The following is a 27,662-nucleotide window of genomic DNA, read 5'->3' on the forward strand; positions in this document are numbered from 1 at the left end:
ACTTAATATCCTAGCCCGGCTCCACCTTTTCCGCCTGACTGTCCTCCTCTGGGTCCCTCTACCCCCCGGGGTCTCTTCCTTCCGGGATTCTTCTGACGCTGACCCCCCGGACCCTCCTGTCTCCTTGCGCCGGGCTTTAGGACCTGGCTCCCTTTCCGGGCTGCTTACTGCGCTGCCTTCCTCTGCATTTGAACTTGGCGCGCGCGCCCAACCTTCCACTTTCCGCTTAACCGTTTCTTCGCTCCCCGATGGAGGTGTGGCCACTCCTGACTCGTGTCCTCCCTCCTGTGGTGAGCTGCCAGCGCTTGCCCCCTGGCTCCCTTCCTCTTCCCTGCTCCCTGGCGGTGACGCTGGTCCCGATTTCCAACTGCTCTCCTCTGAGTCCCCTCTGGCTCTATCTTCCTGGGGTGCCCCCCTAGACTCCCCCCTTGCCCTGGCCACTGGTGCTCCTTTCTGTGAATCCTCTGATTCACTGGAAAGACTCGGAGATCTCGGGTCGTCATCATCACTCATCTTTTCTTCTGCCTCCTCCCCTTCGCTCTCTGTTTCCTCCCTTGCCCTTGCCTCTGCTCCTAAACCCCTGACATCCATCCCCCCCTCGAAGCCCCCCATTCCCCCCTCCCCTCCTTCCGGTGCTGGAGCTGGGTGCTGCTGTTGCAAAGGGACGAACGTCGGATATCGTTCGCTTCCCGTGGCGGGCCTCCATCTGAAGTCTCCCGGGTCTTCCTCCCTGCTCTCGTCGACGACGGTCACCTCCGCTTCCATCTCTGTGCCGCCGTGCTCGAAACCAGGGTCGTCCCCGAAAACGTCCATGTCCGTCTCTCCCTCACTTCCTCCTGGCGGCGTTGCTCGTCCTGGGCATTCCAGCCACTTTCTGCGGAACTGCTCCTCTGGTCTATCGTCCCACCAATACGAGGGTTCTGATGCAGATCCCGAGGGTGACCCCTCCGGGGAACGGACGTCTCGTGTCGGGTCCTCGTCCGAGTCGAACCCCCGGAACGTGCTGGCCGAAAGCGTGGGCGTGAAAAGCCAGTCGTCGAAAAAGTCTGCTGGCATAGGTCTATGTGGGAAGAGGGCATGAAACTCGTCTTTGAGCAGAGGTTCGTCCAAGGCGTAGCCCGGCACCCAGCTGTTCGCACTGGCCGGGGTGCCCTCCTTGGCGAGAAAGTATTCTACCCCCTCTTCCCCCCATCTGGAGTCCAAAATCTCCGTGACTTCGTTGATGCGCTCCTTCTGTGCCACTCCCGCGTGCCCTGTTCTGTCTCTGACCGGACTCGGCGCCGTTCCGGGTTCCTGGAACCTGTGTGGTGCCTTGTAGGGAGTGAGCACTGATCTGTGGAACACCGGATGCATTCTGGAACCCTCCGGAAGCGCCAGTCTGAAAGCTACCGGGTTGACCTGCTCTTCGACTTGGTAGGGCCCCAGTTGTTTATGCCCTAGTTTCTTCTTGGCCAACGACCTGGCCGGCACTGCGTGGGCTGCTAACCAGACCCAGTCTCCCACGTGGAGCTCTTCGCCAACCCTTCTGTGTTTGTCCGCTTGTACCTTGTATGCGTGCTTGGCCAGCTCCAGGTGGCGCCTCAGCTGATCGTGGACTTCCTGCAGCTCCGACGCGAACGCATCTGCTGTCTGCGGCTCCCCCTCCCCCATTCTTTCCAGTCCCGGGAAGGTTCTGGGGTGCCTCCCGTTGTTGGCGAAGAACGGCGTGACCCCCGTGGACACGTGCTTCGTGTTGTTGTAGGCGAACTCGGCAAGCGGCAGGTAATCCACCCACGTCGCAGGTTGTTGATTTGCATAACATCTCAGGTACTGCTGCATGATGGCATTGACCCGCTCCGCTTGCCCGTTGGTCTGCGGGTGTCTCGCCGACGCCAGGTTGATCTTGACGTTCAGGAAGCCCATCAGCTTCTGCCAGAAATTCGAGATGAACTGCCGCCCCCGGTCGGACAGAATAGACCGTGGCAGACCGTGAACCTTGAACACGTGGTCTATGAACAGTTTGGCGGTTTGCTCCGCCGTGGCCACCTTAGCACACGGAATGAAATGTGCCATCTTGGAAAACAGGTCCACCACCACCAGCACTGCCGTCTTGCCCCTCGAGCTGGGCAGATCCGTGACAAAGTCCAGGGCCACCCTTTCCCAAGGTTCGACCGGAGTTTGCAGCGGTTCCAACAGTCCGGCCGGCGGTCTGTGCACTGGCTTGGCCCTCTGGCAGGTGTCACACCTCGCCACGTAGTCTGCGACCTCCCCCCTCATTCCAGGCCACCAGAAATCCCTGGCTACTAATTCCACCGTCTTCTCCTTGCCAAAGTGCCCGGCAGTGGGCGCGTCGTGCAGCTGCTGCAGCACCTTGGCGCGAAGGTCGTCTCCCGGCACGTAGATGGCCCCTTTACGGATGAGCAATCCATCTCGTAGCTGGAAACCGTCGGCCGCTGCCTTGCCCCTTTGCACCTCTGCCATCTTTGCTTGCGCGAAGGAGTCATCCTGCAACGCTCGTCGCACCGCCTCCAGGTCCACGGTTGCCGCGGCGCACGCCCACACTGTTGGTGCGAAGATGTGCATGGCGGCCGCTGGCGTTGCGTCCTCCAGATACTGTGGCTTACGGGAGAGAGCGTCCGCCATGATGTTAGTGTCCCCCGGGACATACTCTATGCGGAAGTCGAAGTTCGCAAAGAACTCAGCCCAACGTATCTGCCTCTGGTTTAGGAACTGTGCCGTGCGCCAGTGCTCCAGATTCTTGTGGTCCGTGCAAACCTGCACCGTGTGCTTGGCGCCGATCAGGAAGTGCCTCCACGCTTTGAACGCTGCATGAATGGCCAGCAACTCCCTGTCCCAGATGGTGTAGTTCTGCTCGGACTTGCTGAGCTTCCTGGAGTAAAACGCTCCCGGTCGCCACACCCCTTGCGGGTCCTTCTGCAGCAGGACCGCCCCCACGGCTCTGTCCGAGGCGTCTGTCTCCACCCTCATCGGCCTGCTGGGGTTGACATGAAGCAGCTGCTCTTCCGACGCGAAGAGACGCTTGAGTGCCTGAAAGGACTGCTCCGCCTGCTCTGTCCAAATGAACTTCTTTTTCTTGGAGCTAAGCGTGTCTGTGATGGCCGCTGTCTGCATAGCGAAGCCCTTGATAAACTTGCGATAGAAGTTCGCAAAGCCGACAAACCGTTGGACCTCCTTCCGGTTGCGTGGACTCTTCCAATCCAACACCGCTCGAACCTTGGCGCTGTCCATGGCGAGCCCCTTGTCAGACAGCTTGTAGCCCAGAAAATCCACCTCCGTCACGTCAAATTGGCACTTCTCCAGCTTGGCGTAGAGCCTATGTTGCTTTAGCCTGCTCAGCACTTCCTTGACGTGTCCGTCATGCTCCTGCTGCGATTCCGAAAAGATCAGGATGTCATCTAAGAAACAGACGCACGTCTTGTAGAGAAGTCCCGCCAACACGTGATGCATGAAAGCTTGAAAAACGTGGGAGCCATTTTGCAATCCAAAAGGCATAACTCTATATTCGTAGGTACCCAGTGGCGTGAACATGGCCGTCTTCCACTCATCTCCTTCCCGCATGCGAATGAGGTTGTACGCCCCTCGCAGGTCTAACTTGGTGAACACTTTTCCCTTCCGCACCTTTGCTAGGAGGTCGTCGATTCGGGGCATGGGGAAGTCCGATGGCTTGGTCCCATTGTTTAAAATGCGATAGTCCACTACCAGTTTTTTTGGGGGCGTGTCCCGCTTTTTAACAAAGAATACAGGACTGCCCCCCGCTGCCTTGGACTCTCGGATGAAACCGCGCTCCAAATTATGATCTATGAACTCTTTGAGTTCTTGCAGTTCGTCCTCTGACATGGAATACAGTTTCCCTTTAGGCAGCGCCGCCCCCGGCAGCAGGTCAATTTTGCAGTCATATGGTCTGTGAGGGGGTAGCCTGTCTGCCTCCTTCTCGCAGAAAACTTCCAAAAATTCTGCGTACTTGTGGGGAATCGCTTGCAGCGTGCCTAGCAGCAGCTGTGACTCCTCTTCCTCTCCTTCCTGCCGGGGCACGATGCAGTGTTCAGCACAAAAGGAAGAGCCGAAGATCAGCTGCCTCTGGTACCAAGCCAGCGTTGGGCTGTGCTTGTCCAGCCAACTCATTCCCAATACAATGGGCGTATCCGATAGTTGAGTGACATTGAAGCTGATGATTTCTTTGTGATTCCCAAGTCGCATCACCATCGGTGGCGTCTGCTTCACCACTTGCCCCCCGAGCAGCTCCCTGCCATCCACCGTGACAACCTGCAGGGGCAGTGTGGCCGGCAGCAACTGTATAGCGTGTTTGTCGACAAAGTCTTGCCCTATAAAGTCCGCATTGCTGCCCGAGTCAACGGTGATTGACACGTCCATGGTGATTCCATTGGGCAGCTGGAGAGATGCGGTGAGCCTCACTACTGGTTTGGGCGGGAGGGGGTTCACGGGCTGTAAAATCTCTGGGGACCGCGTCACTAACACGTCTGGCTGGGCCCCAGGGCCTCTTCCTCCAGCCAGACTGCGTCGTTTCCCTGCTGTGGTCCTCCTTGCTGCGTTGCTGCAGTCACCATTGCTGAGGCTGCAGTGAGCTTGTGGAGCCTCTGGGGACACTCTTTCGCCATATGCCCTGGCTCCTCACAGACGTAACACTTCCTGTTCCCTCTAGGAGGCTTCGCTTTCACTGCTGCCGGTGCTAGGGCTCTGGTTGCTGACTGAGCCCTTGCACCTCCAACCTCCATAGGTTCCGCTCCTCCTCCTGGCGGAGGCGTGGATTGCGCACGCGCTGCTTCTCTGGGAAGGAAGGAGGAGCCCCTGGCTGGTTCGCGCCCTCCACGCCCTTCGTCCCTGCTCCACGGACGTTCTTCCAGCCGCACCCCCACTGCCAGTGCCCTCTGAACGACCTCCTGGGTGGTCCGGGGTCTCTCCCCCCTCGCGATTTCATCTTTAATCGAGCTGTGCAGCCCCTCCCAAAAGAGGTCTCTTACAGGGGCCGAATCTCTGTCCCATTCCAGTGCACTGACCAAAGCGAAAAAGCGGGCATGGTACTGCCTTACGCTGGCCCTCCCTTGCCTTAGTCCATGCACCTCCTTCCAGGCAAGATCCACGTCAATGCTTGATAAAAAACACCCATCCATCGCTTTAATAAAGGCATCCGCATTTTGGAGCGCCGGATCCTTATCTCTCCATAAATTGCGCAGCCATGCTTTAGCATCCCCATGCAAATGGGACATGATGAATCCCACTTTCTCTTGTTCATCTCTAAAGTCTTTATTCAGCAGTTGCAGTGCGCACAGTACGTCTGCCCTAAAGTTGGGATACTGTTGCAGGTTCCCATCGAAGTGAGAGACCAGACCGCCTGTTCGTCTCGCCAACCCAATTCCCTCCTGCCTGGGTGTCTGCTTTGTAAGCACGTCTAACCTGACCTGGAGATCCCTGCAGGCGGCAGCTGCCTCCTCCTCTCTCTTCCTGGATGCGAGAGCCGCTGCATTCAGTTGTGACACTGCTTCTCTGAGTTCCGCTATCTGCTGCTCAGCCGTCATGTCGGCTGCCGTTCGTGAGCTCGCTGGTAGGCACCTGCTTCTCTCCCCTCCTCGAGGCTGTAGATGCCCACAATTGTGAGACGGAGCTTACTGTCAGAGCTGCTTGAAGATCCTAGCTCACAGAGGATCACGCTAGCCAGCGATCATTAAGTAAAAGTCTTTATTGAGTTACAGTTTCCATTCTCAAGCTGCTGCGTGCAACTCTACGTCTAGTAGCTAGATCGGCGAAGCTCCGTCTGAGTCTCCGCCCCGTGTGCACCAACTTAATATCCTAGCCCGGCTCCACCTTTTCCGCCTGACTGTCCTCCTCTGGGTCCCTCTACCCCCCGGGGTCTCTTCCTTCCGGGATTCTTCTGACGCTGACCCCCCGGACCCTCCTGTCTCCTTGCGCCGGGCTTTAGGACCTGGCTCCCTTTCCGGGCTGCTTACTGCGCTGCCTTCCTCTGCATTTGAACTTGGCGCGCGCGCCCAACCTTCCACTTTCCGCTTAACCGTTTCTTCGCTCCCCGATGGAGGTGTGGCCACTCCTGACTCGTGCCCTCCCTCCTGTGGTGAGCTGCCAGCGCTTGCCCCCTGGCTCCCTTCCTCTTCCCTGCTCCCTGGCGGTGACGCTGGTCCCGATTTCCAACTGCTCTCCTCTGAGTCCCCTCTGGCTCTATCTTCCTGGGGTGCCCCCCTAGACTCCCCCCTTGCCCTGGCCACTGGTGCTCCTTTCTGTGAATCCTCTGATTCACTGGAAAGACTCGGAGATCTCGGGTCGTCGTCATCACTCATCTTTTCTTCTGCCTCCTCCCCTTCGCTCTCTGTTTCCTCCCTTGCCCTTGCCTCTGCTCCTAAACCCCTGACAGGTGGCATTAAAGTATTGTGTGTGATTCACTTCCCCTCATATAGACATTTGAGAAGAAAATCTGGCTGATTTCAAACACTTCTAAATAGATCTAATTCACAGGCAAGCTACTATATTCAGAGACCCTTTATAAATGGTCAAATTCAGTCCACAATAACTTTTATTTGAATTTATATAAATGATCTGAACATACATATATTTGGGTCTTCCCCAATTTAATTGTATAAAAATTCCATAAATATAGATATATATACAGTAGAACCTCCGTTTCAGATATATACAGTAGAACCTCCATTCCAGAAATCCATTCGATTTCCGAAATGTTCAAAAACCGAGGGTCAAAGGGCTGCCAGCAAGTTCAGTGGGGAAAATTGAGAAACACACCTCAGAAGCATTCACTTCTGGGTTTTCAGCGTTCGGCTTCCGAATCGTTTGGCAGCCAAGACGTTCAAAAACCAAGGTTTGACTGTATAGATAAATAAAAATTCCATGCGCACGGCTTGCAAACTTTGTATGCTTGGAGGTACCTTCCAGAATACTCAAGTAGTGTCACCTTCCTCTGTTCCTTTAAAGCCCACCTCTTCTCCAACCTTACTGAAATGACACCTAAATGCACGCGAAGGTTGTTGTTGTTGTTGTTGTTGTTGTTGTTGTTGTATTTGTACTCCATCCATCTGACTGGGTTACTCCAGCCACTCCGGGTGGCTTCCAACAGATATGAAAACATAATAAAACATCAAAAACGTCCCTATACAAGGCTGCCTTCAGGTGTCTTCTAAAATTTGTATAATTATTTATCTCATTGACAGCTGATGGGAGGGCATTCCACAGAACAGGCTCTGTTTCCAAGAAAGCCCTCTGTCTGATCCTTTTAACTTCATTTCTCACAGTGAGGCAGCCACCAGAAGGCCCTGGGGACTGGACCTCAGTGTACAGACTGAAAGATGGAGGTCGAGATTCTCCTTCAGATACATAGTCATATCCATCCCTTGGTTCCTGCTCCTCGACTAGATAGTAAATTCAGCATAAATATCTGACTTTTTGTAGGTTACCTGTAGACAACCAGAAATCCTGATGGCCATATATAAGTAACATGTCTGCGCTATATAAAGTACAAAATGTTGCAGTATATCCTCATCCTCTAACATTAAGGGCTCCTGTTCAGGGTTCCAGCTAACCATGTCTTCCTCCAGGATGCTAAAACTGTCAGGTGTTGAAGTAGGCCAATATATTCCCCCACATATAGTATTCAACATTTTGTGGTTTCTGGAATTTTAGTTTGTTGGGTTGGGGGTAGGCAGGCATTGTTTTGTAATTCTATATACCTGAAGGTTCACCAAGGTATGCAGATACCTATCCCCGTTGTTTCTCAGTGGCTTTGTTTTACTCCAGTCCAATAAGCATCCAACCACTTGAGTTCGTCATTAAAGGGAATTCTATTAATAACAACTCTAGGCCATGGCAAATGTGTCAAGATTCTGCCTGCCCCCTGCTCAAGCATTTTGGATGTATTTTAAGAAACCAGGAGAGGTAATTCAGTTAGCTTCTGTTGAAACTTTAGGTAAGCAGAGTTTGGAATATAGTGATTAAAACAACTTGAACTTACAGGTCATTTCACAAACTAGAAGTACTGGTTTATTTTGATGGAACAATGAATACTACAAAAAGCATTTGGCAGTACAATTGATTGAATTATGTATGTGACACAGGCATGCATCAATAAATGCATTCTTATTTCTGGCCCAATACCAGCTTAATAGCTTTTTTCTGATTTATCTGTTTACACATCTTAGGCTTCCTATGTCTGCTAATTACACCCAAATCCTCCTTCTTTTTTGAATGAACCGGAAAGAAAAAAAAAACCAGTTTCCAGTTAAAGCTATAGTTTCCAACTATGTACAAACTCCCATGTCCTCTGCATTCAGTGGTCTCCCATCACTGGTTTGGAACTATCAATCCTGTATGTAGTATCTTAAGAAATACTGCATTTTGATGCATTCCCCCCCCCCAAACCCACTTTGATCCACATTGGTAGAAAGAATGTGATTGTTTCTTAGTAAGACAAGCAATCATTTGCAGCAGGCAGCATTGATTTCTAATATTTATTTTTATGATACTACCTGTGCAAGAATCATCCACAGTTAACATTTTGACTTCGTATAGTGGTTTTAGGAATTCTATATGTAGTTGACTAGCAACATTTCTTTCTATACTTCGAAGATAAAGATTATGTGTAGCTCAGATTTGGGAAACTGTAGGAGTTACTGAACTGTTTTCATGAGGAATTGGCTCTCCACTTTTGTATATATAGAATATCTAGTCATCTGTGGAAATGAAATAACAGTTACAGTGAATGGCCACTAATATACTATAGAACAGTACAGCCCAGAACATTCTTCATACTGACTGCACTTATCAAGGGGGGAAATGCTTCTTCCTTAAATCCTGTTCTTTGATATTCCATTAAAGTTTGACGGGGGGAGAGTGTTATATAAATGGGGCTAGTTCTGAACTTTCAGTAACACCTGAAATAACCTTTCTTCGGAAAAGTGGATGAAAGTTCTTTATAAAAGTTATGAAGTATAAATAGGCAGCTTGTAACACATTCCAACAGATTCTTATTTGGAATCTTAATTCCATAATAGTCCATGGAAGATTATATTGAACAAGAATGCATTCTTTGAGTATTCAAGAACCTAATTAACCATCCCAGTTGTCTAGTGCTTTTGACTCTGCTTTCTCAAGCTGGGATATTTTCACATATAGTATGCACATTTGTTTCTGTGGAGGGAGAATAATTTGCTGTAGAAGTACCGTATTTTTCGCTCCATAGGACGCACCTTTTCCCTCCTAAAAAGTAAGGGAAAAAGTCTGTGCGTCTTATGGAGCGAATGTGTGTTCCCTGGAGCCAAATCGCTGTTGTCCTGTGCTCCTGGGCTGCTCTTTGGGGGTGGGGGGAGGAGCCACGGTGCTCTGCCGGCAGCCTCTGCTTTCCCCGATGTCCCGACAAGGATTGCAAGCAGCGGGAAGGCTGTGCGCTCCCGGGCTGCTCTTTGGGGGTGGGGGGAGGAGCCACGCGGCTCTACCGGCAGCCTCTGCTTTCCCCTGAAGTCCCGACAAGGTTTGCAAGGTTTGCAAGCAGAGGGAAGGCTGTGTGCTGCTGGGGTGCTTTTTGGGGGTGGGGGTGGGGAGCTACACTGCTCTGCCTACAGACTTTGCTTTCCCCTGAAGTCCGGACAAGGTTTGCAAGGTTTGCAAGCAGAGGGAAGGCTGTGTGCTCCTGGGGTGGAGGGTGGGGGTGGGGAGCAGCAAATTGCTGTCTCTCAGTGCCTCCTAATTCAACTGCAAAGGATTGCCTAACTGGATTCTGAGCTCCATTTGAAGTTTAAAAATAGTAAGTTTGGAGATTTCTTCAAGTAGCAGTTTTGGGGAAATAGTCATAAATACATGCAAAGCATCTCTACAAACCAGTAATAGTAATTTCAGCTAAAACTGAGCAGGTATCTGGCTCAGGAACAGTTTAAACTGCACAGCTATAACCAGACATCCTGTCTGTGTGGACCATGTTCCTAGTAGCTAATCTTTACTGCTGAAAAGAGGCTCTGATATTCCACTCCAACTCTATAATTCATTATACAAATTCTTACAAGTACAGTCCACCTATACTAAACCAAAAACATTGTGTTCTCTTGGTATTGAATGGAAGCTATTTATCTGCCCTCTTTTCCTCCTCTGTTCTTTGCTCAGTCACTCCATTTTGAATCTTCCTTTCAAAACAACCATGCCTGTTTTGAGAAAACTTCAGAGATTTAGGAACTGGAGCACAATCATTTGATCTTTAGCTTCACAGTATTTTAATATTCTTTTGGAAGCCGCCCAGAGTGGCTGGGGAGGCCCAGCCAGATGGGCGGGGTATAAATAAATTATTATTATTATTATTATTATTATTATTATCATCATCATCATCATCATCTTTTTGCTGTTCCTCCATACTCCAAGCACTTCTCATTTGCACAGCCCTGGTTTCTCTCCCTGACTATTAATATTCTTGATTAATAACAGTAAAATGCTCAAATTTTAGTTTTTGTGACTGCTGCCAATACTGACTTCCCAGCGATAATGAAAACAGCTACATTATAATGGAATGTGTCCTTTTTCCATTCTCATCATTATATACCATGGCTCGCTTTAAAGCAGCAAAGTGGACAGGAGCCACACACTTTGCTGTTTTAAATAGTTTAGTACAAAATTTGAGTCAGATTTTTTTTCTTGTTTTCCTGCTCTAAAAGCTTGATGCGTCTTTTGGTCAGGAGCGTCCTATGGAGCGAAAAATACGGTATATTTCCTTCACATGGGAATAGTCAGATACAGACAAAGACCATGTTGCGTGTGTTCAAAGCACGTGCAATTGTGCACGTCCGCATTACCGTGAACCCGGAAGTGGCAGGGAAAGAGGGTGGGGCTTGTACACACTCCTCCGTCATGTACAATGACCTGGAATGCAACCCTCTCACAAATCAGAGGTTGCCTGTAGTGTCACAATGTGCCTCTGTCTCAAGAAAATGTAGGTCTGTACAAATGGACCATCCGTACAGCATAGTTTGGGGAGCATAGCACCAAAGAAATCCCCTCAGATTGATTATCAGCTGTCATGGCACTTTGTTGTTCTGTCTCCTTAAAAAGTTAAAGGACCCCTGACAGTTAAATCCAGTCGCGGATGACTCTGGGGTTGTGGCGCTCATCTTGCTTTACTGGCCGTGGGAGCCAGCGTTTGTCCACAGACAGCTTCCGGGTCATGTGGCCAGCATAGCTAAGCCGCATCTGGCAAATCAGAGCAGCGCACAGAAACGATGTTTACCTTCCTGCTGAAGCGGTACCTATTTATCTACTTGCAGTTTTTAGCATGCTTTCAAACTTCTAGGTTGGCAGAAGCTGGATTCGAGCAACAGGAGCTCACCCCGTTGCGGGGATTCGAACCGCTGACCTTCCAATCGGCAAGCCCTAGGCTCAGTGGTTTAGACCACAGTGCCACCCGTGTCTCCTTACTAAATCACAGTAACTTCGCAGCAAACCAAACTCTTCTGCACAAGAAGAGTCTTGCTGGATCAGACCAAAGGTTCGTCAAATTTGGCAACAGGAATGGGTGCACCACTGCTCCTCAGTACTGCAGGCTAGTTTAGAGGACACAAGGCAACTCTGTCTCCCAGCACTTCCGTGTCACTCCCCATACCCTTCAACATATGCCACCTAAGGTGGCTGCCTCACTGTGCCTAAGTAGGACCAGTCTTGTTTGTAAAAGTCTTACTTTGGCCCTTCCCTTCCTCTCATTTTTTCTAAACTAAAGGTAAAGGTACAGGGACCCCCGACCATTAGGTCTAGTTGTGACCGACTCTGGGGTTGCAGCGCTCATCTCGCTTTACTGGCCGAGGGAGTTGGTGTTTGTCTGCAGACAGCTTCCAGGTCATGCAAACCAGAGCAGCGCATGGAAACGCCGTTTTCTAAACTAAAGAGCCCCAAGTGTTGTACCTTTCATCACGGAAGCATTTCCTGCTCTTAGGTTGCTTTGTTCACATTTTTCTGCAGCTTTTCTAGCCTTACAATATCTTGTTGAGAACTGGTGGCCAGATTTTGTGTGTGTGTGTGTATTAGTGTAAAGGCTTGCTGATACTGGCAGTTTTATTTTTGACTGCTTTGTTAATATGTTTAAATATGTTTTAAAGGTTAGGCTCAAATGTGTTGGGGGTTTTTTCTACTTTAAATTAATCTTTTCCAGTTATCCAATAATATAAATGTGTGATATCATGGGTAAATGTAAGGATGTTGATCTGCATATGCGTTTGCTCTTTGGAAATGAGCATGTTGGAAAATAACCTCTCGTTCTCCTGTTCCTCTAGTACTAGGAGAAGCGAAAGAGGGCTGTTGCCATAGTGCATCCATTGTGTAGCCACCATTCTGGTCAGGTGATTTGCAAAGAAATTAAATGAAGATAGATTAAGCAAACTAATTCAGTTGCCTCTAGTGTTTGCAGTGTCCCTAAACCACCCATGAATTGCATTTTCCATAGTTTGGTCTTTTCCCCCTTTCTTGGTAACCACTCTAGTGGCAAAACCAGCTGTGTACATTATGAATTGCATATTGTTCTTCTTTTGTAAGCATAGCATGCATATATGTTGAGAGAGAAGGGGTCCTTGGGAGAGAAAAGAAGAAGAGACAAAACTGGTTGTAGTAGAAATCTATTGACTGTAGTGGGTGAAGTAAGGGCAAACATTGTATCTCAATGAAAATAGTGAAGAATAATATTTAGTGAACATTAGTTATTAGGTAATGTAGAAGGCCATGTGTGTATGTGTGTGTGTGTGTTGCAACTGCATGCGGTGAGTAAACAAACGCAGAATGTGATACTAGGGTGGAGCTTTCACCTTAAACAAAAGCCCTTATGGATGCAAAGAAATAATTGGAAGGATGTGAGTAATGCCTGGTAAGATCTCAGAAGCTGTGCCACAGATGGGTTGCTGAATCAAAGGTCAGTCACTAGAAGAGGCTGGACTTCAGTGCCCTTCCTAATTCCTTGTCCTGCCCACAAGAACAGAAACAACTACAGTATAGTTAAAATGAGGACCAAAGTGTGCACAAAGATGTCTGATTTTTATACCATCGTTCATTTATGGAATTGGAATTGTCACTCTACATCTTAATTTTTTAAGCGCAAGGATATACCAACAGCTCAGTACATAAAGCTCAAGGCCCTGGATGACTGCTGATCCCTGATCATTGGCCGTGCTGGCTGATGGGAGCTGTGATCCAACAACATCTGAAGCAGATGTTCCCAACCTGGTGGTCTCCAGATGTTGTTGAACTACAACTCCCATTATGTCTGACAATTGACCAGAACTGATAGGAGTTGTAGTCCAAAACATTTGGAGGGTACCAAAACATTTGGAGGGTACCAGGCTCAGGAAGGGCCCCTAACTTAAAGGAATGATTTGGCCTACATTTAATTTACCTTACAGCTCAAACCAGGTAACAAAATGTTAAGTAATCTAAAGAGGCCTGAATTTTGAGTACACATTCCAGAATGTAAATGAGAAATGTTTAAGCAGTTGAATTGTTACATAACTTTGAGAATTATTGATCTTTTGAGTAGTATCTACTTTACCTTATACGCATATAGGCATGACTGTTAAAAAAAATAGTTCAGTTTTATTGTTGACTATAAATATACTTTAAACACTGGCTGTCCCACGTTTGTGTGTGTGTGTGTGTGTGTGTGTGTGTGTGTGTGTGTGTGTGAACATAATAGCTTATTTTTAGTTACTATTTTGTTAATATCCTCTAGATTATAAATGTTTTATTAATGTTTTGTTAATCGCATAATGCAACATGCTGTAATTGTGATGTTTAGCTTATTTTTTGCTAACAGTATTTATAGATTGCAATTATTTTACTGATGGTTCATTAATATATGATTTCTGCTGTAGTTGTGATATTATGTTCTGCTATTGTTATTTATTGCTTTGAGATTCATTTGAATGGAAAGCAGTATAGAAATACAATTAACTGTCCAATCACTGAAGATCCTGGTTAACAGGAAGGCAAGTTTAGTCCTTGAAGTTTCCATGTCAGGAAACAGCAAACAGAAGGTGGGATGGAGTATGTGACAGTATGTAGTCCCTCCCAACAGCCTTAATTGACATAGTAAAGAGTATTCTCTGCCCTGCTGCCTGCTGCCTGTCTAAACAGGTTTAAGATATTAGGGACGCCGTAAGCACCTAGGACACATCTGAAAATTCCACATTTGCCTGGTATTCTTGTGTGAATTCTGCAGAGCATCAAGTTTCAGACCATTGATAAAACATAGCTAAACGATGAATCAAATATTTCTGATGTAGAAAGTTTCCAGTGGCATCCTTGATATCTTCATTTTAAAAAAAGAAAAATCAGGTGTGAAACTCTGAAAGGCTTATTGCCCCATAGTCTGTAGAAGTTGATAGTTCCTGTCTAGATGTCCCAGTTATCTGACAGTAGAAGACAGACTTTATAGGTTCATATGTTATAAAGCTTTACTTACTGTTTAATAAAGATACTTCAGTTTACTGTTTTGCAGTTTATCCCAATGGGAGATCATCATGCCAGCTCTGGATCTAAATCTCCATACTGGGCTGAAGGAGATGTTGCCTTAATGAAGTACTTATTTATGCAGATGAGTCAAAAGACTTGTGCAATAGGATTAATTGCATTTCTAAAGTGGATGGGTTTGTTTTTTAAAAGCATTTGGCAGCTTCAAGCACATCAGCAGTCCAGCATTACATTTTTTAAAATGGCCTTTCAATTACCATAATTACAATATTGTTTCCATCTATAGATTCTGGGATTTCTCCAAGCCTGATCCACTGCTTGAAACTGTGGAGCATCATACGGAATTTACTTGTGGCCTGGATTTAAGCTTGCACCACCCGAGTCAGGTAAGAGAAAAGAGAGTGTCTTCTTCTTTTTCCTTATGTAGGTGCAAGCATCAACTGTAGTTTATATAAATTAATCCTCACTTATAAGGGCAATAGAAATTACTCTCTCTGACTAGAGTCTGAGTGGTAGGTTATCAAAATCACAGCTTTCTGCCCTAAGCACTGGGTGCACCTGTTCCACCTCTGGACCCTCAGAATGTGTGAGCATGTGTATCAGCTCCAGGTCATGCAACTTGCAGACATTATGCTTACACATGGAATACACACAAGTCCCAGTTACCAAACACAGTGCTTTCCCAGGAAATCGTCCATTAGGTGAGCTGACGGTTTCCATGATTTCCTATGGGAACATTTCTGATTTGTGATCTCTCTTCCATGGTTTCTTCCTAAAATGGCTGCAGCCAGACAGTGAAGCACAAGCAAGTAAGGAAGTGGGCAGACTCTGGCTGTTCGGTTATCTGAATCAACTGTGCACATAGCGAGGTTCGGGTAAAGATAAGTGAATTTTGAAATAACAAGCAGGCAGATAGTGAGACCTGCTTGTATATGCATAGCATTTCCTTGGCGAGAACGGCATCCAAACAAATCCAATATTAGTATATGGATAGTGTAGAGTTAATTATTTATTTTCTCTAACAGCTGGGAAGGTTGGAAGGGATTATTATTTTTCTGGCACCTAATCAAAAGCCACACTCATCAAACTTATCCCAGTGTCCCCAGGCAGAATCAGCTTGAACTCATTGGTCTTTGGGCAAATGGTGGTTTGATTTTTTTTAATTTTTTTAAAATAAAAATAGAAGCAGTCTCTTTTGGAAGGGTCCATAAGAGAATCCAGTTATCCCATCTTGCACTGCAGCAATTCATCACTAGCAGTTACTGTGACTCTTAGTAGAAAAAAGTAACAAGCCAAGTACAGTCGTACCTCAGTTGTCAAACAGAATCCGTTCCGGACATCCATTTGACTTCTGAAAACGTTCGACAACTGAGGCACGGCTTCCGATTGACTGCAGGAGCTTCCTGCACGCAATTGGAAGCCATGTAAGCCTCGTCGGACATTTGGGTTCCAAAGAACGTTCCAAAGAACACTCACTTCTGGGTTTGCGGCGTTTGGGAGCCAAAACGTTTGAGTTTCAAGGTGTTCAGGATCCAAGGTACAACTGTAAAAGCAGCTTGTTTTATTAAACCACATTTTGTATATATCTCACCTGCCAGGATATAAATCCTTCCATGGCAGCTTATAAGTAACATTGAGTTATATATTTTAAAAATGCATCAGGATCCTTCCCACAAGGCAGTTTATTGTACATCATGCTCTGGGGAGAAATGCAACAGTGGAGCAGGCCCTGAAGTAACATTTCTTGCCTCTCTCCTGGAATCCTTCCAACAGAGCTCTTAATGGTAGATGACCCTGCTTGAGACAGTGTGTGTGTGTCCAAGCTAGAGAAGGCCCTGAGGTGGTCTTCGCCTGTCTCCCTCTCTGTCCTGGAATCCTTGCCACCCTTTGAGAAATTGCATTTCCCCCTCAATTTTTGTGTGGAGACATCACTTTAAAATTTGTATAGCATAAATAGTACCTATTTAAATAAAACGGATGAACTCCCCTGCTCTTGCTTCAGCGGCCAAATTCATCTTTTCTCGGCTGAATATGTTACTTTGAAGATACAGTGAAATGAGGGAATGTTTCTTCGCTTATCATAAAGGGGTTGAGAGGATGGTATTTTAAGACTTCTAATGTAATAAGCCTGAATAACATTCAACCCCAACGTAAGGGAAATAAATGTAAGTCCTGGGAACTCTTTCTTTAATTCTGCACCTAGTTTTCATCAGGCCTTCTCTTATGCTACTGAGATAATTGGCTACCATACCTAAATGAATGCTTTCTGTTGAGCAAGGTTTTTTTCTATAGCTGTTGTCTGCCTGAAAGCAGGACTCGCGGTTTGAAGGGGTGCGCACAGGAATATTCTCTTGTAAAAGTTCTGTGAAGTATGAACCATGATTCGGTTTTCTAAATTGCAGTTTTTAAATTTATTTCAAAAGCAGCTGTAGTAAAAAGAATATACATAAATTCTATCTTTGCACTGAAGAACAAGACACATGCAAATACACAAGTGTTACATTCTGCAAAATAAATTGCTCAGAGCATCTCTGAGATTAAAATTAAATTCCAGGTTTGGACCCCCTAGAGTAATAAATTTATCCCTACAGAAATCAGTGGCAAAACTTACATTGATTTTAATAGTGCAGGTTTGCAGGACCAAAAACAGCTACTGACTTTCCTAGATGCTCACTTTGTGAAGAACCACTTATATTTTTAAAAAAGTTATTGTTAAGTGGTATATAAATCTAAATAAATAAATAAATAAAACGTTGATGGGTAAGTAAAGTAGCCCTACTTTACTGGCAAGACCTTCTTTACTGGCAAGACCAATTACCACAGCTGCTGCTCTTTCTGCATCTTATGAGGAAACCACCCGCACACTTCTGTTGCTGTGTTAGTAGCTCTAGATGTTGAACAGAGCTGTTAAACTGAAGCAAGAGTTATTTCTACGTGGGTATTAAATATGCCATAATTTAAATGTGCAGGAGTTTTCTTTGTTGCCTGTACCAAGTACCCCCTTTCATTCTATAGTATTCATTTTCTTCACCATTAATTTATTGTGTGTTGCACAGCACCTTTTCGTACATGAATGATTCTGTTGAACTACTGGCAGTTGCAACCATGAAGTCTGTTATATTTAGAATTGGAGACATGAATGCAGAATATGCAAGCCTGGGCTGCAACGTGCTGATAGAGAGACAAGGAAGCATATATACACTTAGATGGGCCTTTGTCAGTAAAACAGCCATCACACTATTTTTGTGAACTGGTAATTGAAGCTTTCAAAAATTCTGAATGATTCCTGCCAGATTTTCTAATAATAATAATGTTGATACTGGCCTACAACATTCTTTCCAATGATTTATTTCTCTTCAGGTGAAAAACGCTAAGTTTTATGTCGTTAAAAATTGTTCATCTTAATTTTCCCCGTTGCCCAAGTCTATTTGTTCACTAATGAGTGCAGTCCTAAACATGTCTACTCAGAATGAAGCTCCATTGAGTTGAAAGGGACTTAACACCCAGTCAAATTAGAATAGGGTTGCAGCTGGGAAGAGCAGTCTCCTAAGTTTAGGAAGCCAGTGGAATGTACACAGTCTTAAATTAAAGCCAACACAAGCTACGCCTATTCCACACACTATTTTGTTGCAAGACTACTGCTGGATGAGCCTGGTAGAAGGAAAACAGTACTTTAAAACAGTGTTTGACTTATACCACCCTTTTTGCTAGTGTGAGTTCCACCAGATTGCCCAATCACATGACTAAGCTGGAAGAGGTTTGAAATAGTTTCTTTCCTTGCTCCACCATGCCCCCAGAATGGTGACTTATGCTGATGTATGTTCTGCCATCTTAAGTTCCACCAGCTGAGCTCCAACTGAACCATCATTCCCCAGCTGAGTTGTGTTGAGGTGATGCCACTATGACAGCATAGCCCTGATTCAGCCAGCACAGCCCAAGGTCTGACTAATCCAAACTTGCTTATCCTGCTGGAGTTTGGATTTAGATTGCCCTGTGAGTGTGTTTCCTGGGCCACAGTCTCCAGTTCTTGGCACAAGTATATCAGCTATTCTTGTAGGATCTTTTTCCTCTCTCCTTAAGCACTGAGAAGACAGTGTGTCATTCAGGTAATTTTAAAAGGCTGGACAGATTACCTTAGGTATCAGAAAAGGACTGAGCAGCAAAATAAGACTGTAATGATAAATGGCTAATTGGGGACCTGTCAGAGAAGTAAATCAGCTGGCGGGTCAGTGAAAACTAGTGCTAATTAATGAATGGCAACTGGCTTCTACACTGTTGGTAGGAAATGGTGTGGCAAAGAGAGAATTTTAAAAAATGGGATGACTTTCACTTCAGTAAACTGAATTTTGAAGTTTGTCAGCCTACATTTATTCAGAATTCGTATTCTTTGGCTTTGGAGGGAAGGAAAGGCTTGATTTATGTGCTGCATAATTCCAAATTCCCTACCAGCAGTTTAGTTGGCATGAGAGTAGGAACACTGCACCATGCTAGTAAGCCAGTGTTTCTTTAGTTATTTGCTAGCACTACCAAATAGCCCTTCACTTTAAATGGGAATGTCAGGCGCAGATTACTGGTTAGATTCTACAGTATTTATTGCCAGGATGTTACTTATTTAGTAGTATAACATAACTATTCCTGTTTTATACAGAACTCAGGGGAAGGTCAGAAGAAAAGAGAGGGGTGGCACTGAAAATATGTATTTGTCCTTTCTGCTACAGTCTGCAATACTGTAGAGCTTTCTGGCTGCTGCACTTATGATTGCCACGTGAAGGAGATAACAGCACACCTATCATCCAGATGTTCTTTTCCTTTCTTGCTTCCACTTTTACCATCCCCTCCAGTAGTGATGTTTGGAAGTGTTAATCCTTCCACCTCAATCCAAGTTGAAAAACTCTCCGCAGATCCTTGACGCAGATTACGAGTAGTACTCATATAGCCAAAATGCAGCCACAAAGAGCAACAGACTTTGGAAACCCCCAAGGTTTGCAGAAGTACAAAGAAAAAGCAAATAAAGGAGTAAAACAACCCCAAAGTAGTCTAGTGAATACTGAGCATACTCAGTGGGCCTAGAAGATGGCATCTGGCCAGACCGAGCCATGAAAATGTACCATGTTGCTGGTACATTTAAATTGCCACTCTTTCTGAAAGATACGTAGAAGCAACTACTAAGGGAGAGCAGTACATGTGAAAAGGATCTAGGAGTCTTGGTTGACCACAAACTTGACATGAGCCAACAGTGTGACGCGGCAGCTAAAAAAGCCAATGCAATTCTGGGCTGCATCAATAGGAGTATAGCATCTAGATCAAGGGAAGTAATAGTGCCACTGTATTCTGCTCTGGTCAGACCACACCTGGAGTACTGTGTCCAGTTCTGGGCACCACAATTCAAGAAGGACACTGACAAACTGGAACGTGTCCAGAGGAGGGCAACCAAAATGGTCAAAGGCCTGGAAACGATGCCTTATGAGGAACGGCTAAGGGAGCTGGGCATGTTTAGCCTGGAGAAGAGGAGGTTAAGGGGTGATATGATAGCCATGTTCAAATATATAAAAGGATGTCACATAGAGGAGGGAGAAAGGTTGTTTTCTGCTGCTCCAGAGAAGTGGACACGGAGCAATGGATCCAAACTACAAGAAAGAAGATTCCACCTAAACATTAGGAAGAACTTCCTGACAGTAAGAGCTGTTCGACAGTGGAATTTGCTGCCAAGGAGTGTGGTGGAGTCTCCTACTTTGGAGGTCTTTAAGCAGAGGCTTGACAACCATATGTCAGGAGTGCTCTGATGGTGTTTCCTGCTTGGCAGGGGGTTGGACTCGATGGCCCTTGTGGTCTCTTCCAACTCTATGATTCTATGATTCTATGATTCTAAGGGCTTGCAATTCTGCATGTTTTATTGCAGACAGTGGCAATCTTAGCATGCCATTCACAACTGAAATAAGAAACAAGTATTTCGTACTCTGGTATTGATATCTATGTGCAAAAAGTATTGCGAAGAAGTACTCCTGAGACAAAACAAACGACATAAGGCAGCTGTCCCTTGTGTATTTCTCAAAGGAATAGTAATTAGTAGAACTACGTGGGATTATGGCATAACAGAGGATTCCTTAGGAGTGGGGAGAGTCTCTAAAAAGTCTAACTCCCTTTAGCAATATTGATTTTTTAAAATCCCCAGAATAATTAATCACAGGGAAAATAATTTACTACAATTCTTTTTGTTTATAATATTATAATTTTCCTTAATGAGTCTGTACTTAGTTAATTTATGATAATTCATTGAGCAAATGAAGAACCGTTAATTTCCTGAGTCAATTAGCTCTAATCCTTATTCAGTTCTTACCTTTAATACTTGGTATTACGGATAAACTCTTAATACTGCAATTCAGAATTTATCGTAATTAATTCACACAACCGTTTTCCTAATCATCCTCTTCATTCCGACTGCTCTGTTTAATCAATTTCATTCTCCTTTCATGAAGGGCTAAAGAACTATAGCAACCTCTCAGGTAAAAATTATTTAAAGGGCTTCTCTGTAGTCCAACTATAGTTAGTCATGAGCAAGATCCGTTCCCAATGAAAGATCACCTCCAGGAAGGAGGATGCAACCGAAGATTCCCTGTGATTGGCAAAACCTAGCCAGTTAGGAGCATAAGTCCACATTAATTCATATACAAGTGGAGGTTTCATAACAATCCACACCCATTCTGCTTTCAGCCGTGTCTTCCGTTCTTTGGCTCTTGGCCCATTGTGTGCCTGCACACTTCAATTCTGCCACTTGTATAAAAGGTTTCTGCCTCTTCTGCATCATATTGGGTGTCATGTGTTGCTTTAGCTTGGGTGGTACCAGCTCCTAAATCACTCGTGTGCAGGGTGGACACTACCTGAGAAAACTTGGTTTGTACTTCAGCACATCTGTGCTCATACTGGGTTACCTTCATCAAGTTACAACCATAACGGTGGGGATGAGCTATCGCCAAAACTTGTGCAAATGGATGATATGTTTATGATTGCTAGTCCTGAGCTTTAGGAGTTCAGTGGGTTTCAAATCCTAAAATGCAAATACTGATCAAACATTCATGAGCCGTTAATTGTAATTTCCCCTTTGTGCCTTCTTAAGTGATACAGCGCCAAGCAACAAGCTTTCTCTTCTCAATCCCATGTGTTGCTCCTTTTATAGCATAAAGATTTTTAATGACATAAAACTGTGCTCCCTCTTGAGGACTGGTTTCTGTCTGTCAGCCTTCCAAGAGCACACAATTATTTATCAGAATGATTTGCTATTGAATGTTCTGTTTGCTCTCATTGCTTAGCTACCCTTAAGTTTTCCCGTGTACAGTCAGAAACAAGAGTTGGACTGAATTATACAGTTTGCTTCTCTGAAGTCTAAATTTTGCAGAAATTCTGTTTGCTCTCCCTATGTTTTGATGAAATTATTGTCACTGTATTTGCGTTCAGGAGCTACTGCATGATGCTAATTAAGTTGATCACAGGTGGGAATTCCCCAAGGATTTTGCAGATGGCGTTTTATGTATTGTTTCCTCTTGGCAATTGAACATGCCAGAAGAGACTTATTTGCTTGCTCGTTTCTGAATATGATGCTTACGAAACGGGGGGTGGGGGGTTTGAGAGAGAGAGAGAGAGAGTCAGTGAGTGACAAAGCTGTCATTTTAAATGGAGAAGAAAAATCATGAATGATGGGGAGGGTGGGTTGTTAATTACACAAGACATTCGTTTCATATACAGATAATCTTTTTCATCAAAACTCTGCTCCCCAAATAATCAGTTCTTTCTTTCAAAATTGGGACATATAGCAACATAATTTATGGCCACAGCTTTTGTGGTTCAGACTGCTGTCTGCAATACATTATAGATTGTAAACTATTTTGAGGGTTGTTGTTGTTTTAACAAGCAAGCAGTGTATAAATTTGATGAAGTAAATAAAAATATTTTTGTGTTTTAAAGTGTTTTAATGTCATTTTACATTGTACATTTTAATGCACATTTTACATTGCTTTGAGGAGCAAGGGTCAGCTATCATGTTGAAATGATGGGTAGATAACTAAAGATGACTCTTTTTTTAAAAAAAAGCATATGATGGTATTTAACTAAATAATTGTGCTCAGAAGGGTTAGTGCAATAAAACACAAATTTCTCCCCTTGCATTAACCTCACACTGTCCCTATTCTAGCTCCAGAGGGTTGGGAGAAGCCAAGAACAGATTTTGGGGTGCAGAGGAAGAATATTCTATTGTGCAAGTAAAAATCATTGCATTGAGAGAACATTTGCCTTGGCACTATGTTGAAACAATTGTTTTGGATGTATCCATCTTTTTAAAATTTATTTTTTATCTATTTCAGTGTCTGTTGGCTAGCATTGTAGGGATGCTGCATTCAAGTTGGCAAGGAGAATTGCTGCTGCAACCATTAAAAATCTGCGTGCCAACTAGTAACTCCTATCTAAAATGGACTGTGTTTGCTCTCCATAGGTGGCAGATTGTGCTTGGGATGAAACGGTGAAAGTCTATAGTCCATCTTCATTGATGATTCTATCATAGAAAGAGATTCTCCATGGAGGACAGCTGATTTGGAAGAAAATTGCTTCTCCTTTCTCAGGGCAAGGCAGAACTTTCGTGGAATGCATTGTTACAACCTTATTTTAAAATATGTCCTTTGATGTTTTAAATCAGGGGAAAGAAATCTCCAGATGTTGTATGATTCTAACTCCTGCAAGTCCCATCCAGCATGGCCAATGACCAGGGACAAGTTGCAGTACAGCAACATCTGGAGGACTATAAATTCCCCCACCCATTGAGATATACAGCTAACATATGACTTCTTTCACAAAAACTGTTGGACCAGTAAAATAATAACAAATTAGCTGGACAGACCAAAAACAGAGAGAACTCCTAGATATGTGTAGAGCATCTTGCAAGCATTCGTGTAAAGACTGGGTGATTGGAACTGTATCTTTATATCTACTGAGGGGGGAAATGCAAATCATTGGTGTTCAAATTAGAATTTATTGTACAACAATGTAGCATCTACCTGATGCCTATAGCATTCAATTAATTTTGTTAGAGATACATTTTACAATTGATGTTGCATTATAATATTCTACAATGTTGATGTACAGTAAATTACATTATCTAACTCGGCTTTGTTGAACTTTTGTCATTTTCAAGTAACTATTCTTTAATCAGAAAATAATTTGTTTCACTTTGTCTGTGGGTTCTGTGAGGGTTGTGCTACAGTCGTTTTCCTGAGTCAATAAATTTGCGTTCGAGGTTCAGAGACAGTTGTGCCTGAAATAGGGTTGCCAACACCTGAAAGATAAAATACTGTATTTTTTGCTCTATAAGACTCTCTTTTTCCCTCCTAAAAAAGTAAGGGGAAATGTGTGTGCGTCTTATGGAGCGAATGCAGGCTGTGCAGCTATCCCAGAAGCCAGAACAGCAAGAGGGATCGCTGCTTTCACTGTGCAGCGATCCCTCTTGCTGTTCTGGCTTCTGGGATTCAGAATATTTTTTTTCTTGTTTTCCTCCTCCAAAAACTAGGTGCGTCTTATGGTCTGGTGCGTCTTATAGAGTGAAAAATATGGTACCTATTGCTCCCTTTCCAACACCAGACAGGTGTTTCTCAGGGAAGCATGCAGAGGGTCTTCTGTGCAGGTATGTGTAGGCAACCTCCTGATGCATACAAATATTTATGTTTTGTGGTGCTAATCCCAATACCAGCAAAATATGAAAATGAGTATGCCGTCCTCCTACAACATGTACAAGGTTAAAGCAGTAGCTTTTTCTATGCAGTTTTCCTACAGATCACTTTGAAAAATCCATACCCACAAATCCAGGACGAATTGGTTCTCTGCCAGAGGCATTCAGCCTACTCAGATTTTGGCTGTTGGAACTTTGCACCCTTTCAAATACAGTACCGCAAACACTCCAAGAGAGGCCTTAGCTTCCACTGCAATAAAGGTTTGCAAACTGGATTGAAACACTGGAACCATTTTGTTTGTGTCTTGGCCATGGTAATCTATCACATTACATATCAGTGATCACTGATGAATAGCACTGTGTTACTGTGTCCTAATCCTAGTTTTAGATTAATGTACTAGATAAGGAAAAGCTAAAATACAGGAAGTCTCCACATAATTGGGAGAAGTTCAATAAATGGGATGATATTATAGGAAAAGAATATTTACTAAAACTTTTAATAATTTTAATAACTTTTAAAACTTTAAAAAATAACACTTATAGGTCAGACACACAGCTGTTATCCTTTTGCTGCCAGACATCTGCTATATATAGTTTTTAAAAAATCTGTTAATTGCATTTTAAACTGTAAAAACTTTAGCCGACCATAGTTTTTGTTTTTTTAAAAAAAGTATTGTATGGAGTACAGTGTCTTCATACCTAAAATCATCTTATGTTATACAACAGTATTGACTATGGGACAGACTACCTTCTTTCAGTTGTGGACACAGACCAGTCCAGAAATATTTTCAGGTGTCTGGGCAAAGCAATCCCAGGGGAACCCTTGCCCATATACATAAGGAATTGCATCCACTTTTCCGTAATGTCCTTCATTTGCCCGTTGCTAGCTCTATGATGGTACATAAGATGTAAGGTAAAAAGGTAAAGGACTCCTGGACAGTTAAGTCCAGTCAAAGACGACTATGGGGTTGCGGCGCTTATCTCGCTTTCAGGCCGAGGGAGCCGGCGTTTGTCCACAGTCAGCTTTCCGGGTCTTGTGGCCAGCATGACTAAATAGCTTCTGGTGCAATGGAACACTGTGACGGAAGCCAGAGCACACGGAAACGCCATTTACCTTCCCACTGCAGCGGTACCTAGTTATCTACTTGCACTTGTGTGCTTTCGAACTGTTAGGTTGGCAGGAGCTGGGACAGAGCAATGGGAGTTCACTCTGTCATGCAGATTCGAACCGCCAACCTTCTGATCAGCAAGCCCAAGAGGCTCAGTGGTTTAGACCACAGCACCACCACGTAAAATGTAGAAGCAGTTCACGCCATCCAGTTGTTCACAGTGACATCCTGTGTTGTTGTTCAGTGTCGAGAGACTGAACACTGCAAGCAATGATCTTCATACGTTACCAGCTCCTTTTGTTGCAGAGAGATGCATACAAGGGCCAGAACGCCAAAGTGACCACCTGCAATGTAATAGCCAATATAATCCCAAAGATCATTTGCCGAAAATCCTGGACCTTTGGACAACTCCACCAAAAATGAATTCTCTACTTTCTTGAGATGTAGCTTGAACACTGGTAAGCTGTAAGGTTGCCTCCTGGCTCATTTTTTAGTCCCAGAAATATCTGGTATTTTGTGATGGTGATTATTATTACTATAAAGAGGTCTATTATTTTGGGAAGAGCAGAGACTGCTGTATTTTAATTCTCTCACCAGGAGGCAGTGGAACAGATGAAATCCATAATAGCTGTTGCTTTTTCATTTTTGCTATTTTAGCTATGCCTACAAACTGAATACTGTGTCTGGGTATGCAGGAGGCGTCACTGTTGTCAACTGAAATAGGGATCTGTGTATACCTTTTATGCATACCTGGGCCGATTAATCTTTCCCCTCCATGGCAATGAATGGATATGTCTATTGAGAAGAGCTTCATGCAAATTTCACATCTCCTGAACTGGAACAAATTTCAGCATTTGTTTACTATTTAACAAGTCTTTCTTCACTGTATTAAAAGCAAAAGTTCCATTTTCTGTTTTTATTGATAGGATCTTGCAGGAGACTGAAGTGTCACAAACACTTGCAAATTTATCAACCGAGAAATTGCAGAGAACCATAAAATGACTGCATATAGCTTTTCGTAATATTCAAGGTAATAAATGCTAGTCCTTTGCAATAAAACTGATCATCGCAAGCCTTAGCAGCTATTCCTTTTATCTCATCTTCCTAGTCACTATGCAAGCAATGTAGTAGTGAAAATTGAGGTAATGGAATATTTTGCAAACTAGGTGTGCATGACTGAGAGATACCCGGGGGGGGGGGGGACCTCAACAAGCTAGACTTAAAACTAGACAATAGTCAAGTATGAGGCCAGAAATATCAGACTTTTATATGCAAATTTCTCACTTTGATGAGAGGGCTTCTGCTGCCTGATCTTTACGTCCAATGGATAAATCAAACTCTTCTGTCAGCCATGCCATTTGCTAATGTTTCTGTCACAAGTTTCTAAGTCTAGATGTCCTTTTTAAATACTGAGTATATATAGCCCTGAATATGTACATTAAATAAATGTAGTTTGGCTTTTAACCTTTAACAACTAATTTCTAAACCTGGAAGGATATAAACATCCTGCAGAACAGTGAAAAATGTTTCATCAGCAGTAATTGAAAGCCAACTTTTAATTTTTCAAACATAATCATTTTTAAAAGCAGTGGCTTTTAAGGTTCACAGCAGTATCTTAGGGTTCTCCAGTAGCTATATTCACAAGTGGCCTTTTAAGTAAAAATGTCATTAGTATTTAATCCTTATTTTAAAGGGCACATTAAAGTTCTTTCATATTTATCCCTTTGCATGGCTTTGCACATGCCGTGAAAATGTGAGATTCCTGTGAAACTGCTCTGAGTGTTTTATCACAGTAAGCTTTTAAATTATTGTAATTCCACATTAAAATTAGTAGACTAATTCACAGTCTGTACTTAGCTGGAGTAGACCCTTTGAGACAAATGAGATTTTGCCTATGTAAATGTGGAGTGAATCACCTCTAGGAAAGATTTAAGAGATGTTTCCATTTGCCATTTTGCTCCTGCGAATAGTGAAGTATTTATTTGTTTATTTAACACACACACACAAGTGTGTGTGTGTGTGTGTGTGTGTGTGTGTGTGTGTGTGTGTGTGTTGGTTTGGGGGGGGCAATCAAAGCGGATTACTAGTAATAATGGCTAAACTAGTTCTGGGAGGCCCCTTAGGAAATGCAGAGTGCTTGGTTGCCCACTGAGATACATTTACCCAATGCTTTGTGGGTAAAATCTATCATCCATATTGACGTAGATTCCTCGGGGGTATCTGTACCTGAGTATATAGGCAATGGACTGAATCAAACATTGGTTCTCTTCAGAGTAAACCCATTAAAAATAATTACTTGACTTGAGTACATTTATTTCAGTAGGCATACTCTGAGGAGGACTAACATTCAATCCAACTGGCTAGCAGATGCTAGCTTGTCATGCGGT

The 27,662-nt window shown here is 44.3% G+C and overlaps 1 protein-coding gene across 1 annotated transcript in view; it reads left to right on the forward strand.

Moving 5' to 3' along the window:
- The window catches only part of PEX7 (peroxisomal biogenesis factor 7), a 71,933-nt gene extending 48,330 nt beyond the window's left edge, over window positions 1-23,603 (forward strand). The window contains exons 9-10 of the mRNA XM_083498205.1: window positions 14,744-14,843; window positions 22,940-23,603. Of these exons, the coding sequence (XP_083354331.1) occupies window positions 14,744-14,843; window positions 22,940-23,008 (169 nt within the window). The 3' untranslated portion in view covers window positions 23,009-23,603. The remainder of the gene's footprint in view (window positions 1-14,743; window positions 14,844-22,939) is intronic.
- Window positions 23,604-27,662: the final 4,059 nt, after the last annotated feature.

The sequence above is a fragment of the Podarcis liolepis genome (assembly GCF_965112155.1).
Source record: "Podarcis liolepis genome assembly, chromosome: 3".
Taxonomy (NCBI): domain Eukaryota; kingdom Metazoa; phylum Chordata; class Lepidosauria; order Squamata; family Lacertidae; genus Podarcis; species Podarcis liolepis.